Genomic DNA, 15,836 nt, shown 5'->3' with positions numbered 1-15,836 from the left:
TTATTAAATAACAACAACAGTTTAATACAAAATATTTTATTTGTATCTTTTATGTTTGGATCATTCTAGAATGTTTGGGAACAGTCTAGAACACTGTTTGTTTAATCCTGGTGGCATCATGGATAAGCACATGTACCGTTATTTGAAAGATTGTAATACACTTGCTCACATTAAGCATGGGTAAATCCATAATAACAACCAATAAAAATACTGAGGCCAGCCCTGATAAACCAATCACACATACACGGAGACACTTTTTGTGTGCTCTACCAGATGGATGAAAATAGAAAAGAAAACAAAACAAAACATGCAAGCCACTTCAGGTGAATCCAAGTGAACGTGTGTGCAGTTGCTGGGTTGTCAGTCTGTGCCGAAATACCTCTGGCCGAAGTGTGTCGGAGCAACGGCATGAACTTCAGTTGTCAGTATAGTGATGTCAGGAAACTCCTGAACAATAGACTGTGCACCTGCACACAGCATTATTCAAAAATAGACCATATGTAGAAAGAAGGAGAGGAATACTTTTAATCTTAGAGGATGCATTAAAATGCATACACAATTAAAACCAAGGTGAGAGTGGAGACATTAATACAAAAAAGAAAAAAAAAATCTAATAAGTGCTGTTTTAATGCACTTTTTAAAATCCACAAAAGTATTTAGCAGCACAATTTTCAATGTTGATAAAAATATACATTTCTTAATATACTGATGACTTGAGGTGCTAAAATAGAAGTTATTTTAACTTAATATTATAGATATTCAAAATCAAATATTTCAAAATATTGCTCATTTTACTGTATTTTTGTAAATAAATACTGCCTTGGTGAGAGAAAACTACCGACCCCACCTTTTTGAATTGTAGTGTTTATAAATTATACGTCTAAATATTATTATAAATGAGTGAATATCAGGTTCACAGTTAAGTTCTATATTTTTTCTTTAATTCAGAACTATTAATACTTGCTAACAAGATATAATAATACAGATTAAAAAAAATAATACAAATATTTGTCATGTAACTGATTCATAAATGGGAATGCAGACAGTGTTTGTGTGTGTGTCTTACCGTGTGGAGTGGAGAATAGACTCAGTAGTATGATATGTTTGGCCAGCAGGCCGTGTTCATTCAGCACCCGCACCGCTTCTATTACAGTGTTGCCTGTACCTGAACACACATTTACACAACAATGTCATTTCTGGAGTACTTACAGGACGGCCCAGATTAAATTGCAATTCCTGTCATTCTTAATCAACAAATGATTTATGCCATGACCCAAAATCAGTGCAGAATAGGGGTGTAACGGTTCACAAAATTCACGGTTCGGTTCGATACGATACACTGATGTCACGGTTCGGTTCGGTTCGATACGTTTTAGATACAGCAAAATGTAAAAACATCTCAACTTTTCAGAATGCCGCAAGCGCACCGCGGATCATGTGACAAGAACCAACCAATCAGCTTCATCCTTTCCCGTAACAACGTTGAGAGCTCAGCCAAGATGAAGGAACAGCTGATCATAGTTGTATATGGATTGCAATTTTGAAATAAATTCAGTAGCAGAGCTACTGCAAGCGATTTTTAGAGCTGCAAATCCATTTATCCTTCGCTGAAATTTCCGCGTCTCATGGAGAGAGCACGTCATTGTTGCTTAGCAAAGACAGACGCCTCAGGAGAAAGACGCGCTTAGCGTTTTCCATGCGTTTTTAGGCACGATATGTGAACGGCCCCTAAGGCGCTCGCTCACTCAGCACGCGCTGAAGGCTCGTTGCAAAATGTCTAATGCATTTAACAGACCAGAAATATAAGATCCTAAAATAACCAACAGGTCTGGTGTTTGGGTTGGATTCCCTGTAAGCTATAGTGTCTAAATGCTGCAGGGATAGTTTGCTGCGTGCATGTTTCTCCTTTTTTTCGTCTTTTCCCAGATAGTACTGACGCATATATCCCAGATATTCCCGCTGTTTTTTTTTTTTTTTTTTTTTTGTAATCCCGCTGGTGTACCCTGTCATGTTGCAGATGCGACATACCGTTGTTTATTTATCCACCACTCTCTTGCCATCACCATTATAGCTTAAAGGGAATCCAAAGTGCACCCAAACACCAGACCTGTTGGTTATTGGAGGATCTTCTCATTTCTAGTCTGTTAAACGCATTGGCTATTTTGCAACGAGCCTTCAGCGCGTACTGAGTGAGCGAGCGCCTGCTGAGTAGCCTAACATAAACATATAAGATGGTGTTTTTTTCTTCTTCGGGAGTGTCAGGGGCGTTGCCTGTTACGTTGTTTGGGTTATTGGGCTACCTTGTTGAACGCATATCATTATATTTCTTTCTCTCTCTTTTTTTTTTTTTTTCAAATATAATTAATTACTCCAACGAACCGTTCGGTATACATAATGCGTACCGCGTACCGAACCGAAAGCGTCGTACCGAACGGTTCAATACGAATACGCGTATCGTTACACCCCTAGTGCAGAAGATGCAAAATTAAAAAAAAATTAAGATTGCATCATATGGTCAGGTACTCACTAAGTATAGGGTACATGAGCAGAACCTTCCTCCTGCTGATGTCAGGAGGGAACTTTGCATAGTAAACTTTGGCCTTTTGTGTCTCCTCATCGCTCTGGATCAGAATCTTCCCAATACGGATTGACCGGCAGCAATCCCTTAGGCCTTGCTCCATGGCCTCACCTGCTCACACAATACATGCGTTTTGATTTAGTATTGTATAAGTATCAACGGAATACACAATTTTAGGCAGTATTTTTCTTTCTTTCTTTTCTTTTAAATGGCATACCAGCTTCTAAGGCTATATTCATGGCGAGAATAAAGTGACAGTTTTTTTTTCAGCAGGACTGTGTGTGTGTGTGTATGAATGAATGTGTGACAAAAAGAGACTTACCACTCCTCATTATGCTAACCCCACAGTTCCCCTTTTCAAACTTCACACCTTCATATTTATGTCCTGCATAAGGAACACAGAATGAAAGCTTGGTTTTTGCACACATTCAACAGGTGATGGTGGCAATGTTAATGTGCAGAAGGATTACAATAAACTGGGGGAATTAATCACCATGGTGACAGGCTCACCTGTTGGTGTGGTTACAGTGCACTCACTGTAGGGAAGCTGATTGAGACCCTCCTCCACCACTAATCTTATCTGGGAGCAAAACATCCAACCAGTCAGATTCAAATGGAAGGGTAGCAAACAAAAGAGAGAACACAAGAGCAACTTTACTTATTTTACAATACAAAAACAATCAAATGGATTCTTGAATAATAATAATAATGTGAAAATAAATAAGGGACTGTATGAAATGCAATCGACCATGCATGCCGATTGAAAAATAACTAAATTTAGTAAGATTATTTAACTTTATTTATAATACCTTCAATAAGGATAATAGCTGGTTATAAAACATTAGTTGGAAAGGTTAACATTTAAAGATTACTACCATTTTTTTTTTTTTTTTTTTGGTGATGCTTACCAATCTATCAGCACAGAACACAAAATCACCTCTACTGGTAGATCTGAGTAAAACAGAAAGAGGAAAGGTCACAATGTGACGACGTGTGCTACAAAATGACATGACATTATATCCCACTTTATTCCGTGTACATTTTAAATGCATTCTGATACGTTACAGGCTTATGTTACAGTACACATGCTGTGGTCATCTGATAAACTCTGGGCTAAATATGGGACACGTAATGTGCGCTCAAAGGCGTACTGGACACTCACTTGTCCCGAATGATTGTCTGAAGTTCTCGTATTTGGTCATTTAATGGCAAGAGTTTCAGCTGAGGTCCTATTTGTCGCTGGATGTCGCTCGTGGTTAGGTTTTCACACGGTTTCGTGTCATCTTGACAGGGCTCTGCAGCTGCGCTGCCTCGGGCGAAGCGGACGTGCTTCGCGGCGTGTTCGGGGCTCTCACTTTTATTCAGCTGCTGGTTATGGCACGGCATCTTCTCGATAAGACCCGTTTCCATAGAACTAAAACCACAAAAAGAAAAGGAGAAATAACTTCCCCAAACCACCTGGTCCACTTAAATGATTGCTGTTCCACGGACGATGTGTTCAGTCATGTCTACAGCTGAGCGGAGGAGACACGTTACATGAGGCACGTTCCCGGGAACAACAACCGGACGTCATATCCGCCGCTCACATGATTGGATAGAAATCATGGCAGTCTAAAGCTCATTGACGTAAGGGGCGGGACACTGCGGCCCTCATTCAAGAGAACTTTAACACATCATGTTTTAATAAAGGTAATTACAAGGTTAAATACGGTATAACAAATGCTATCATAAATAATAATCTTACAAGACATTGATTCGATACACCAACAAAGAGTGCAGCCAAAAAAAAAAACGTTAAATGATTGTCATACAAATTCAATAAATATTTACGTTCGTCAAACACGCAAAAAAGACCTATGTAACTGAGTATTTGTGTGTTTGTATTAAGAAAGAAAGGTTGCAATTGTCTAATTTACAAAAACAAAGATTTTATTTTTTTCTGCATGGATTTTTTATTTCCCTCGATCTATTTATTTATTTTAATTAATTAATTTGTTTGTTTAGTGTGTAATACCAGTGTCATAAACCAAGATTATTTGTATTTTCAATATGATGGATTTTTTTTTCAGTTATGGATTTAAAATTCCCCTCGCTCATATTTATTTATATGTTTGTTTGTTTATAATGTAACTACGTATAATACCAGTTTATCTATGGAAAAAAAAACAATCTACAGAGACCCCTAGCTGGTGTTTGGAGCTTGTAAACATAAGTGCGCATGCGTGCGCCTCTGCACCTGTTCAGCAGTGCCGCGCGCTCCCGATTCCTCAGCGCGCCGCCGTGCAAAATATGGGGGCGCGCTCTTTATGGCAGGTCTCAAAAGAGGGGGAGCAGCAGCGCACGAGCGCGCCGTCGTTGTAAGGGACGGACGGGGTACAGCTGAGAAAAACACACACGCACGCACACCCCCGTCTCCGTCACACACGCACATAAGGCAAAAACAAAAGCGACTCTAAAGAACCAGAGAGCGGAACGGTAGAGCATGCGGCGAGGAGCAGGGGCTGCAGCAGACCTTTGTTTGTTTCCTGGAAACCCTGGAGCGCGAGCGAATAAAATGGAGTGGTAGGGGCTCCGAGGTGCGAGAGGCGCGTCCACCTGCTGCTACCGGGAAGGCAGTCCGGGCTCGCGAGGGGGGAACATGGTGAGACCACTACACTGAAGAGGGTTACAAAAAAACAACAACAACAACATATGACAACATTCCACACGCCGAGCGATAAAAACGGAGTCTTAAGAGCGGACGGGACGTGCCCCGGGTGTAACGGGAGGTGAGTATGTGGGCTGCGCGTGTTTTACGTGCGTGATGCGGTGAGTGGGCCAGTGTGACGCGCGTCAAACGCTGCAATGAGGAGAAATGGTGGAGTGAGTGTCAGCTATCACGATGCGTCTATGCTGCACAGGTGTGTTTAGTGAGTTAGATGATGAAGAAGAGGAATGGCTCAATGTCCTGCGGAAGCTATGAGTCGCAGGCCGTCGTTTAAGGGGACAGAAAGCATTGGTGCTCATGACGAATACATGAGGCAAACACACTCTCTCTCTCTTACACACCATCCCCCCTAAGCCAAGGCCACAGCTATATACGCACTCGTCCACACACACAGCAATAACACGAACGTTGTCATGTGGCGATATTCTGTAGGTGCCGTTTTACGGATTTTCATTTTCCCCGCGTTTTGCTTGTAGTCGGCGCGCGCGGCACAGCGCCTGCCACCGATGCGGCATTTGGCGATGGGAGATGCAGAAAAGCAGAGAACGTATCATAGCGCACCAGGCCTTCAATAATTAAGGGTGGGCTCAAACCTGTTACGTCTCTCTGAATAATGTAAATGCTCTGTGTTATCCACGATGTTGAAAGCGTGCTCATCTTGGCGTCATCGTGTTTAGAGTAAGGAGGAGCTGTCAGTCACCGGACACCTGTCCTGCGGGAGGATGTTATGGAAGTTTCTTTGATGCTGTCAAGCTGCATCTGGGCTATAATAGAGCTAAAGTTCTGTCGTGCACAGCTTAAACCACCAAAATCAATCAATTGACGAAACAATCAATCAGAGGGGAAGCTTAGATCTGTTTGTTTTCCACACAGAAGCCAGACTTGCAGTCAGTGTTTAAACCTTCTACCTTAGGTAGTCAGTCAGTGTAGTAATGCTTTCTGTGACATAAATGCACCGATGGGTAATATTTTGATGGCTTGTCTGAGAGATTGACCAATAAGGACAGATTGCAACAGATTTATTGATCTCTGAAAAAGATCAAACAAACTTACTCAGACATGGATTTCGTCTCTCCTTTTCTCTCTATCTATGCATCCTTCTCTTTCTCTCTAGCTCTCTCTCTCTCTCTCTCTCTCTCTCTCTTCTGTAATTCCATTGTCTGTCTCTTGGGTGGATGTTGAAGCTGAATAAATATTAATTTCGTTTTTTAATAAAAGGAGTTTGCAGACAGTGCCACTGCCCTGTTCTCTCTCTCTCTGTCTGCAGAGCTGTCAAGAATTAGCCCAGCCATGGTGTTCTCAGAACAGCCCAAGGCTTTTCCTCGTACTGTTACTGGTTTGGAAGAAGCAAATTATTATATAGCCATTTCCAAATCTGAAACGGTACATGCCAGAGAATGTTTTTAGTGTGTAACCGTGTGTGGTGTTGTGTCTGTGTGTGTTCTCTTACTTTGATTTATTCTGGCACCAATCCTGTTGTCTAAAAACAGATGATATTCTGAAATGATCCAGAGAATAAATATTTACTTTGCATATTTTTAAATAAGACAAATGTTTTTAGAGTAGCAGTTATTGAAATAGTTTGGCCATAGACATAATGGATTTGAAAGTAATAGTATGTTGTATACGCTGATAACTAACTATAGTAAATGTTGATGTCTTTATGAGGAAAAATCTGGTATTATCACCTGAAATCTGTAAGTTTTTAAAGTTTACATTTTTTTTAAATTCTGCACCTATCCACTGCAGTTTCATTTGGAACTCCAAGAGGTAGGCTATTGAAATTTTAAATTATTTAAATAACATTTATATTTGAAGTGTGTATAGAAATATAATTAAATTGGAGCAGCAAACTATGAGTACTGAAATATTTAATGCCCACTCAAAAATTTTGATACTTCATAAATCTTCAGTAGGTCAGTTCTGAATTCCTATGTATATTCACATCATGGGAACACTTCAAACAGTGTATGAGAGATAAACATTTCTCCCCACAGCATAAGCAGTGTTGTAATGCTTATTTATTTATAAAAAATTAAAACTGCACTTTTTTTTTACTTACATATATGGCACACTATTCGGACGTGCACTCACAGCCTGAGGCAAGAGAGAGTGCACTTTCTTTTCTCTTTCTCTGCTGTTATAAAGCTCTTTTATTTCTTTCACATCCTCAAGAGTTGTTCTTCACAGTGAAGGGCAAGCAGAGGACAGAATGATGAAAAACAATACAACTCCTTGTAATACGAGAGCAAGCGAAAGACAGAAAGTTAAAAAACAGGACAAAAATCGAGAAAGTACAAGAGAGAGAATTCTGGTTTGTTACTCGTACTTAGCATGATGAATAAAAAAAAGTTATCTTTGAATTGTGGGAACTTAAACTAAATTTAAGTTTTGGTTTTGTGTGTGCGTGTGTGTATGTGTACATGTTTTTGTGACATATCAGGACACAACTCTATAATGACATGGGTATGACACAGGTATTACAAGGAGAGGGTGACTTATGAGGACATAACCCATGTCCCCATTTTTCAAAACACTTATAAATCATACAGAATTAGTTTTTTTTTTTTTTTTTTTTTGAGAAAGTAAAAATGCACAAAGTTTCCTGTGAAGATTAGGGTTAGGTGTAGGGTTGGTGAAGGGCAATAGAATATACAGTTTGTACAGTATAAAAACCATTACACCTATGGGATGTCCCCACTTTTCACAAAAACAAGCGTGTGTGTGTGGGTGTGTTTTATTTTTTTATTTCTTTTTCTGGTCAAGTACCACTAAATTCTCAATAGTCATTCTTAATCATTAAGCTGCTGATAATCTTTTAAAGGAATACTTCACCCAAAAATGAAAATTCATCTCACCAACATACTAAAATGTCTTCAAATTCTGTGTGACTTCATGGAATGCAAAAGAAGTTTATGAAAATATCCTAGGTTCTCTTATCCTTCTCATCATTTCTGCATTTCACTTCTGCTGTAGGTTGTGTACTAGTCTTATACTTGCTACTGTGTACTGCAAATAATTTTGGCAACTATGACAAGCTGCTTGAGATGTTAATCATTTTGGAAAAAAGCGTCTGCTAAATGAATAAATATAAGTTTAACACCTTAACAATACTACTTTAACTACCTTAACTTGGTTTATCAGTTTATTTGTCAAATTTAGATTTTGCAATGTTTTTAAATAGTCTTCACAGTGCTGACAGATTTTCTCTGTGTGTTTCTACAGGCTGGACAGCAGTAATTATGTTAGTGAGAGAGAGATTCAGTTCAGATTGATGGATGTTCTACAGGAGTCCCGATTCTCTGGGGCAGATCGCAGCCCCTGCTCAAGAGATGCTCGTGAAAATGGTAGGAGTACCCATGCACATATAAGATTCAGCATTTTACACAGTTATGCATTTACTATGAAATATTAGGCCTGTATTTTATCATTATCATTAGCACATTGTTTAAAAATCATATTGACTTCAGTGTAATATGTAAAATTCCTCTTTATTTCTAAATGTACATATATTTACAGATGATCAACAGGGAAATTTTACATTAAGGATCTTTGTCTCTTCCTTCCTTCTTTTTTTTTTCTTAGAACCACATGACCCATTGACAAATGTATCACATGATCTAAGGCGCTGTGATGACATTGCTCCAGCAGCGCTGTCCCTGCCCTCTCTCTGTGGCCAGAGTCAGACCTCTGAAGGTCCTCTTAGCCCAGGCGACCTGCATGATGGGTCGGTCTCCAACACCACCTCTCTCTCCTCTCTCTCTTCATTCTCCTCTCTTTCCTCACTTTCATCTCTCTCTTCTGTGCCCTGTTCCAAACCTGTGACGCCCTGGTCTGTGGCGCAGACCTGTGACAGGTCATCCTTTTCTAACATGGACTCCAGGGGTGGAGACTGCCTTAGCTGTCTGATCCCCAAAAATCCGACCGAACCGGAATCCTGTGAGTCCGTACTTGGCTTTGCCAGCATCAATTTGCAATGCCTTGGCCCAGCCCCCAGCGCAGGTCGCTATGGTGACCAGGTTCTATCTGACCAGCTGCTCAGTGGCCCCGCCCATCCAGCTATGACCAATGAGGGGGCTGAGGAAGGGAGGTCGATGCAGGAGAGCGAATCAGATGAGGATCCTGCATCCAGGAGCATATACGAAGGTCTTGGAGAGGAGGCGCAGGACTGGAGCTGTCTAGAGACTCTCATCAGTGAGAGTCGTATGGAGCTGTTGGACTTATGCTCCCGCAGTGAACTTGCAGTCAATCTGTTCTGTGAGGAAGATGTGGAGAATTACATGTTTCAGGAGGAGGAGACTGCACTCAGTACTGACGTCTGTTCACTAAAGATACGTTATGAGTCCTATCAGGATGGAGTGCAAGAAAGGAGTGAATCTGCCCTACAGGATGAGTCTCAGCTAGGTTTCTTTCCAAGTTTACCTTGCAGTAGAAAGGAGGGGCCAAAAGAGAAACCAGACCAATCCATTGCGATTAAGGCAGATGACCATGTGACCTCCAATATTAGCCCAGACAGTAACTTTCTTTTTGACATCAGTAACTCTCCGGAAGATTCCGGTGAATTCAGTGATGATAGCTCTTGCACAGTCTCCCCAGACCATGGGCTCTCCCTTCGCCATGGCTGCTTGTCCAGAGAAAACTCTAGCTCCTCCAGCCAGCTAAGTTACCGCCTTAGAGCCAAGAGAAAGGTGGCCTACCGAGAAGACTACTTATATGATGTGGACTCTATAGAAAGTGAGAAAAATGCAGAAAAACGAGATAAACAGCCTGCTGGGTTCAAGAAAGAGCGTGATGACGACTGGTGCCCGAAGAAGAGGCGGCGGTCCAGTAGGAAGGACCCCCCTGTCATCATCAAATACATAATTATTAATCGTTTTAAAGGCCAGAGGCACATGAGAGTGCGGATAGGACAAGTCGATCCATCACCTGCTGCAGTCTCTCTGAGTCCAGATGCTCTTCTTCACTATGAGAGACTTGCACCATTAAAAGCATACTGGCAGGAAAGAGAAAAGGAGCAGAATAGATTAACAGCTGCAGAAACAACTAAACGTCTCAATGGCTGCAAAAGACCAAGCATTACACCCAAACGCAAGCACAGGATGGCCAGACTCAGGATCCAGCAGATCCATACATTGCAGAATTCCCTCCCAACCCAAACTATAGTGGTCCCTGTCCACAAACAAACACAGGGGACTGAATCCCTGAAAAGCACAGAGGAACCAAAAGAGGACATTACCTCCATTACACACACTGCCAGGGCTAAAAGCAGAACACAGGAGAGAGAGGAAAGAAGAAAGGCAGGTAAACCAGGGAAGATAAAAAAGTTCAAAAGTGAAGCAAGACTACGGTTGAAAAATTTAAAAGAGACTGAGACACAGGAAGTCCCAGAAGGCTCTGAGATTGAGCAGTGCAGCCCATGTTTACCAGAAAACCTAAGTAACTCTTTGGAAGTTAATGTTACAAATGAAACCTCCAGTAATGAGCCTGAAAAATGCACTTTGACCCTAACTGCTCCAGGGACTGATGGAAATGCTGAACTCCTCCCTGGGGGATACCTGCAAACTCTTCTCGAAGCCGCTGAATCATCAAGCACAACTAACATCAACTATTTCCATCCAGGGCTACAGAATCCCACACTTCAGTCAGTCCAGACCTGTGTTCTCTCTCCTCCTCCTGAATCAGAGCTGCCTCACTCTCCTCCACCTATAAACCATGGGCCCCACCACACACATTTTATTGAGCCAAACCTTACCGAACCAAACCAACCCATTTCATGGCCATCCCAACCATCTGCTGAACAGCTGCCCTTCTCCCCAGACATTCCAACCCAGTCACCCATGATGCCATCGGGCTTTCCCACATCATTGCCTGTGTTAGCAGGGGATAGCACAAATGTCACAGGCTATGGGAAAGTGTCTATATCAGGGTGCAGGGTGTCATATGAAGAGTCCCAACCTGATGCTGATTATGGCTTGAGTCCGGCTGGGTCTCGGAGTGAAAGTGCTGTAGGGCGCCTGGTTAGCTTTAACTCCCTGGGGTCACTTTCTGCCACCTCTAGCAACTATAGCTCGCTCAGTCTGAGAGAGGGAGAAAGGGAGAGAGAAGAGGAGATTGGTGAGATCAACGATGGCTTCTTGCCGCATTGCAGCCCACGGCTCATCCTGCAGCAAAGTCTAGAGGAGGTTGCTCCTCTTCGAGAGTCAACTGACCTCTTGGATATCTCCAACTTTACCCCTGACAAGTTCCGTCATTCATCGCTCTCTGAGATGTCCCCACCAGACACACCTAACTCTTCCCCTCAACTGAAGGGGAATTGTGGTAAAGTTGGAGAGTTCTCGGAAGTAGCAGAAGCAAATGTAAAATGGAACTGTGGAGTTGTCACACAGCTTAATCAAGATGAAAACCCACACCTCCTTCAGATACATTCTTTCAATACAGCGGAGGAAGAAGTAGGGCTAAGGGTTCACAAAGGTTCAACGAAAAAGGGTGGAAAAAATGGACAAGTCACCAAAAAGAGCAAAACTGCTAAAACGGTAAAAGGAGAGAAAGTAAAGCTCCCACGTCAGGGTTCACGTTCTGTGCGGAAGATCAAAGCCTTGCTAGAGGGAAAAGCAGCTAAAAGTTTTGGAGGGTCAGAAAGTGGCACTTCTTCCCCTACCCCATCACTTGGATTAATCGGAGCTCAGGGGGAGTGGTCTATTACTGGGGGACTGTCAACCGATGACCAACGAGAATTCCAGGAACCATCTAACATCCTGTCCAATATTGTGTCTGGCATGGCTGAGGTACAGCGTTTCATGAGGGCCTCTGTGGAACCTCTTTGGGGGCCTTGTCTTTCACCAGGTCAGCATGCTCTTCAGAGCCAGACATTGAAGATTCTGGGTAGTGCTGCTGACCTTAAAAAGCGGGGTGGTGCCTCGGGCGGAGGTCGAGGGAAGAAAGGGACTGGGCGTGGTGGTAAAGCACTGCCTAAACTTCTCCCACCAGGCTTCTTTCCTACCCTCGGATTGGACTGTCTCCCACTTCCACACCGCCCTGCCCACAAAAAAATGTATCGTCACAAAAGCAGCGCTAAGTTTGCCCGTGAGGAACTTTTAGCGGGTAAAAGGGACATAAAAGGAGTAGCACTGACCGCTTTGGTCGAGAAACGGAGGTAATATTTTCTCTCTGCAATGTGCCCCCTTCTCTTTCTCCGTTCCCTTCCCTCGCACCCTGCCAAATCCTCCTAAAATCCTTTCCACATTTCAGAGCTGCATGGCACCGACTTAACCCACAATCCTTTGTCTGGCCTACTGGAAGGCAGGCACATCCTGCATGTCAGCCCTGCTAAACTACCTACTAGACTCACTGAAGTCTCACTGTCATGGCTGCACCCTACTCACCATTGCTGCTTTGTTGCATTTTTATCTGACAAATTTCCAGTTGTTTTTATTTGCATTATGTTTGTTTTGCAAGAAGAAAAAATGCCTTGAAAGTCTTTGGAATTATCTTTTAGTGTGGTATATTTCTAAATATAATTTTTTTTTTTGTCTTTTTGTTTTCCGTTGCAGCTATAACACTGAATGTGTTAAATCGGTGTCACAGAACCATGGTTTAGACCGAGCCCAGCACCCTGCTCTGTCTCTCAGCAAATGGTTGTCTTCTGTTCAGGGGTCAAAGGTTTTATGTAATATTTTGTGCTAAGAGTTGTTTCCCCTCATTTCTGTGCCAACCCCTCAGAACAGTGGGCTTTGACAAGCTTAAAGAAAGCATTTTAACCAAGATGCTCTTGTTTTTTTGAGGTTCTGAAATTTTAAAGGAGATTTTTTTCTTTATTGTTGTTTGTTTATAAGTTGTGAAAAGGGGGTTCATTCATCTGTTCTCCAGTGAATCTCCTCCTGCCAGTATCGAAATGCTGTTGTACACAAACATATGCACTATTTACAGAAAAAGATTATATCAAACATGTTTAAATTAATGTGCCAAACTATGAACAATTAAATGTACAGACATTTTTATCTACATAAATATTTGCTGTTTTATAATGTGGCATTGATTGAGGAGCGTATGTGTGTTTGGAATGGGGTGGGGGGTTGTTAATCTGAGATTAATTCCTGTTGCTGTACATCTGTACAAACAGCTAGCGACGAGGAGTCATCTCAACAATCAAAAGAAAAATTTTTGGTTTATTTTCTCTATTTTACACTCCTGGCTAGTTCAAGATTAGAGGCATGAAGTGAGAGATGCATGACGAGAATTGGTGGGAGGAAGCTGAAGTGCTATCTATAATGGCAGAGAAAAACATTGGTTGCCTTTCATTCTGATGTATTTCTGGATGGTAAAAGCTCATTGTTTGTGTGTGTGTGTGTGTGTGTGACAAGGTAAGACAATTATCATTCCTTCTTACAAGACATATAACGCATTCTAACTTGCTTACATCCCCAAGTTTCTAGATCAGTAAATATATTTCTCTGTACTGCTAATTAATTTTACACCCTCAAAACCAGTTAAGAAAAGGACCAAATATTTTTTGTAAGTTTTTCTAATTTGTTGCTAATGATATGCATGCATTTAATACATAATATGGATATGTGCTGTGAATGCTAAGCCCCTGTATTACTTTCTGACTCGCCTGTTTTTTTCTTACCTGATCTGAAAACCATATTATTTCTATTGCTGTTGGAATGTTATTTGTGTTATAAAAAAGGGAAACATACTAACTTGGTTACCCCCATGTGCTGTTTACTGCTGTTTGCTTCAGGATCTCTTTTTTCTTTCTACAGATCCCTAGATCCCCTCTTTTGTGGATACTTATTTTAAAATAAATATTTTATTATTTTTCTTGCCTTTAAGTTCACAGAGAGTGAAAAACTTAAGTTGTTCAACACTACATTGTATTGACAACTGTAGATTGAGAACTGTTCCTCCTTTAGTGGGTATTTGTGCAAATTCTATATACATTGCTTTGAATGAATTGAGGTTGAAATTATTGGAGGGTTGAAATGTTGAAGAATACGTGTAGATGATGAGTGACATTCCACAGCTAGTGGTGCAATTCAGAAGTGAGATTTGAAAACCCCTTGATTTTTGGGTGAACTAATTAGACCCTTCATAACCAAATCAGCCTCTCAGACCCAGCATAGACCAGGAAATCTTGGCCGGTAAAATTAATTTTAAGTTTGTGGTCCAAATGTGTTTTTTTTTTTTTTTTTTGCTGAGTGAATGGAGATGTAACACAGTTGGTTCAGGTCCGTTGGCTCAGGGAACCCAACTGCAGTCATATCTCTCATTCCCTCAGCTGCACATCTCGCCATACAAACTCAAGCTGCTCTTAGCGCTGCCCACTGCTGTACTGTTTTTACATAGCACTACAGTTGCTAAACCTGCAAGACATCTGTGATGCCAGTGCAGGTGCTCTTGTTCATATTTTCAGAGCAAATTTTTACACCAGTGAAAACTTTATAGCACACATCCCCTGCACTGACCGAAGCATTCATATTTTTTAATGTTCTTAAACAGTGTTATTCCCCTATTAAGTGCATCATGAAAAATCAAAACATGCATATCAAAAACTTAATTGTGCCCTATTTATGAATGTATTATATTGTCAAGTTGGAAGTATTTTTTTTTTATGAGTTATTTGACACTACAATACTTGTAACTACTTTTGCCTTCTTTCATCATCAAGGGGGAAAAAAAGAAACCGTTTCTACTGCCTGGTCTGTCTTCAGCAGGTGGATTCTCAATTAACTCTTGATGTAGGAAAAAATAATAATAATAATAACCTGTATATTTTCATTGTGCCAATTTGTAACACATTTTCTAAGTGTATATTTTTCTTAGAAAGTGATGTGAGGTCGTTCTTACTGTGGCTTTGTTCTTTTCCCTTTTCAGCAAGTGAAAAGGTAGCTAATTGCCATGATGTTTTCTTTCTTTCTTTTTTATTTCTCTCTCTCTTATTTGTTTTTTGTTTGTTTGTTTTAAAACCAAAAATTGAAAATACTATAAAAAAAAGAAATAAAAAAACTATTGTAAAGGAGAGAGGAGAAGAGCAAGCTGTGACTCTTTGTTGAGAGTTTTTGTAATTGGACCAATCTTGTTGTAAGAGTGTTGTGCTCTAGTAAAAATATATATATTAATTTAAAAATATAAAAGAAACCATGAAAACAGACAGTGACAATAACACTAATTTGTGATCTCATTGCTGTTTTATAGATTTTCATGTAAATTATTCTAGTATTTTGTTTTTGTTGTATCTGTCACAAAAGTTGAAATATTTGTGATCAAGCCTGTATGGTGACAAATGTAATACTGGTAACTTGCTGAGTTTTGTAATCATGTTTATGGAATAAATATTAATTAAAAGAGCTTTTGATCAGTTGTTTTGGTACGGTCTCATTTTTGTTTGGAAACGTGAACATTTTAGTTTGATCAAGCTTTAAATTCCTACATTGTTTTTCTGCGTACCTAGTCTGGTACCAAACCAAAACGAATCTGTTTATATTTATATGTAAATCCGTTTTGATGGCAGGTTTCGCAAACTAATCAACAGCCGTCCTTCAAGCATGTCAT

The 15,836-nt window shown here is 40.7% G+C and overlaps 2 protein-coding genes across 3 annotated transcripts; one reads left to right on the top strand and one right to left on the bottom strand.

Annotated features, from left to right (window-relative positions):
* Positions 1 to 20: 20 nt before the first annotated feature.
* Positions 21 to 4,152, bottom strand: LOC113091389 (uracil phosphoribosyltransferase homolog). The gene is made up of 7 exons (XM_026256900.1): positions 3,741 to 4,152; positions 3,487 to 3,529; positions 3,089 to 3,158; positions 2,901 to 2,963; positions 2,528 to 2,689; positions 1,067 to 1,165; positions 21 to 467 (listed from the first exon to the last, which is right to left on the bottom strand). The coding sequence occupies exons 1-7, from the start codon at positions 3,986 to 3,988 to the stop codon at positions 361 to 363; spliced, it is 792 nt and encodes a 263-aa protein (XP_026112685.1). The 5' UTR covers positions 3,989 to 4,152; the 3' UTR covers positions 21 to 360.
* A 692-nt stretch (positions 4,153 to 4,844) lies between these two features.
* On the top strand, positions 4,845 to 15,644 carry LOC113091368 (neurite extension and migration factor-like). 2 transcript variants are annotated; one of them, XM_026256848.1, is made up of 4 exons: positions 4,845 to 5,219; positions 8,511 to 8,632; positions 8,871 to 12,438; positions 12,836 to 15,644. In XM_026256848.1, the coding sequence occupies exons 2-4, from the start codon at positions 8,560 to 8,562 to the stop codon at positions 12,966 to 12,968; spliced, it is 3,774 nt and encodes a 1,257-aa protein (XP_026112633.1). In that variant the 5' UTR covers positions 4,845 to 5,219; positions 8,511 to 8,559; the 3' UTR covers positions 12,969 to 15,644. The 2 variants fall into 2 exon arrangements, with proteins under 2 accessions (XP_026112633.1, XP_026112632.1); XM_026256847.1 differs by having other exon boundaries at positions 4,845 to 5,346.
* Positions 15,645 to 15,836: the final 192 nt, after the last annotated feature.

The sequence above is a fragment of the Carassius auratus genome, unplaced genomic scaffold (assembly GCF_003368295.1).
Source record: "Carassius auratus strain Wakin unplaced genomic scaffold, ASM336829v1 scaf_tig00214183_4049273_7079891, whole genome shotgun sequence".
Taxonomy (NCBI): domain Eukaryota; kingdom Metazoa; phylum Chordata; class Actinopteri; order Cypriniformes; family Cyprinidae; genus Carassius; species Carassius auratus.
The sequence above is the reverse complement of the archived record's forward strand: the minus strand, read 5'-3'. Positions and strand labels throughout refer to the sequence as shown.

Bases quoted from the DNA above. Each gene is read 5' to 3' on its own strand.
- LOC113091389 (XM_026256900.1), bottom strand. From the start codon at position 3,988: ATGGAAACGGGTCTTATCGAGAAGATGCCGTGCCATAACCAGCAGCTG. The intron at 3,530-3,740 runs GTGAGTGTCCAG...TGTTTTACTCAG, and splicing joins CAGACAATCATTCGGGACAA to ATCTACCAGTAGAGGTGATT. The intron at 2,964-3,088 runs GTGAGCCTGTCA...TTCCTTATGCAG, and splicing joins CACTGTAACCACACCAACAG to GACATAAATATGAAGGTGTG.
- LOC113091368 (XM_026256847.1), top strand. From the start codon at position 5,270: ATGACAACATTCCACACGCCGAGCGATAAAAACGGAGTCTTAAGAGCG. The intron at 5,347-8,510 runs GTGAGTATGTGG...GTGTTTCTACAG, and splicing joins TGCCCCGGGTGTAACGGGAG to GCTGGACAGCAGTAATTATG. The intron at 12,439-12,835 runs GTAATATTTTCT...TTTCCGTTGCAG, and splicing joins GCTTTGGTCGAGAAACGGAG to CTATAACACTGAATGTGTTA.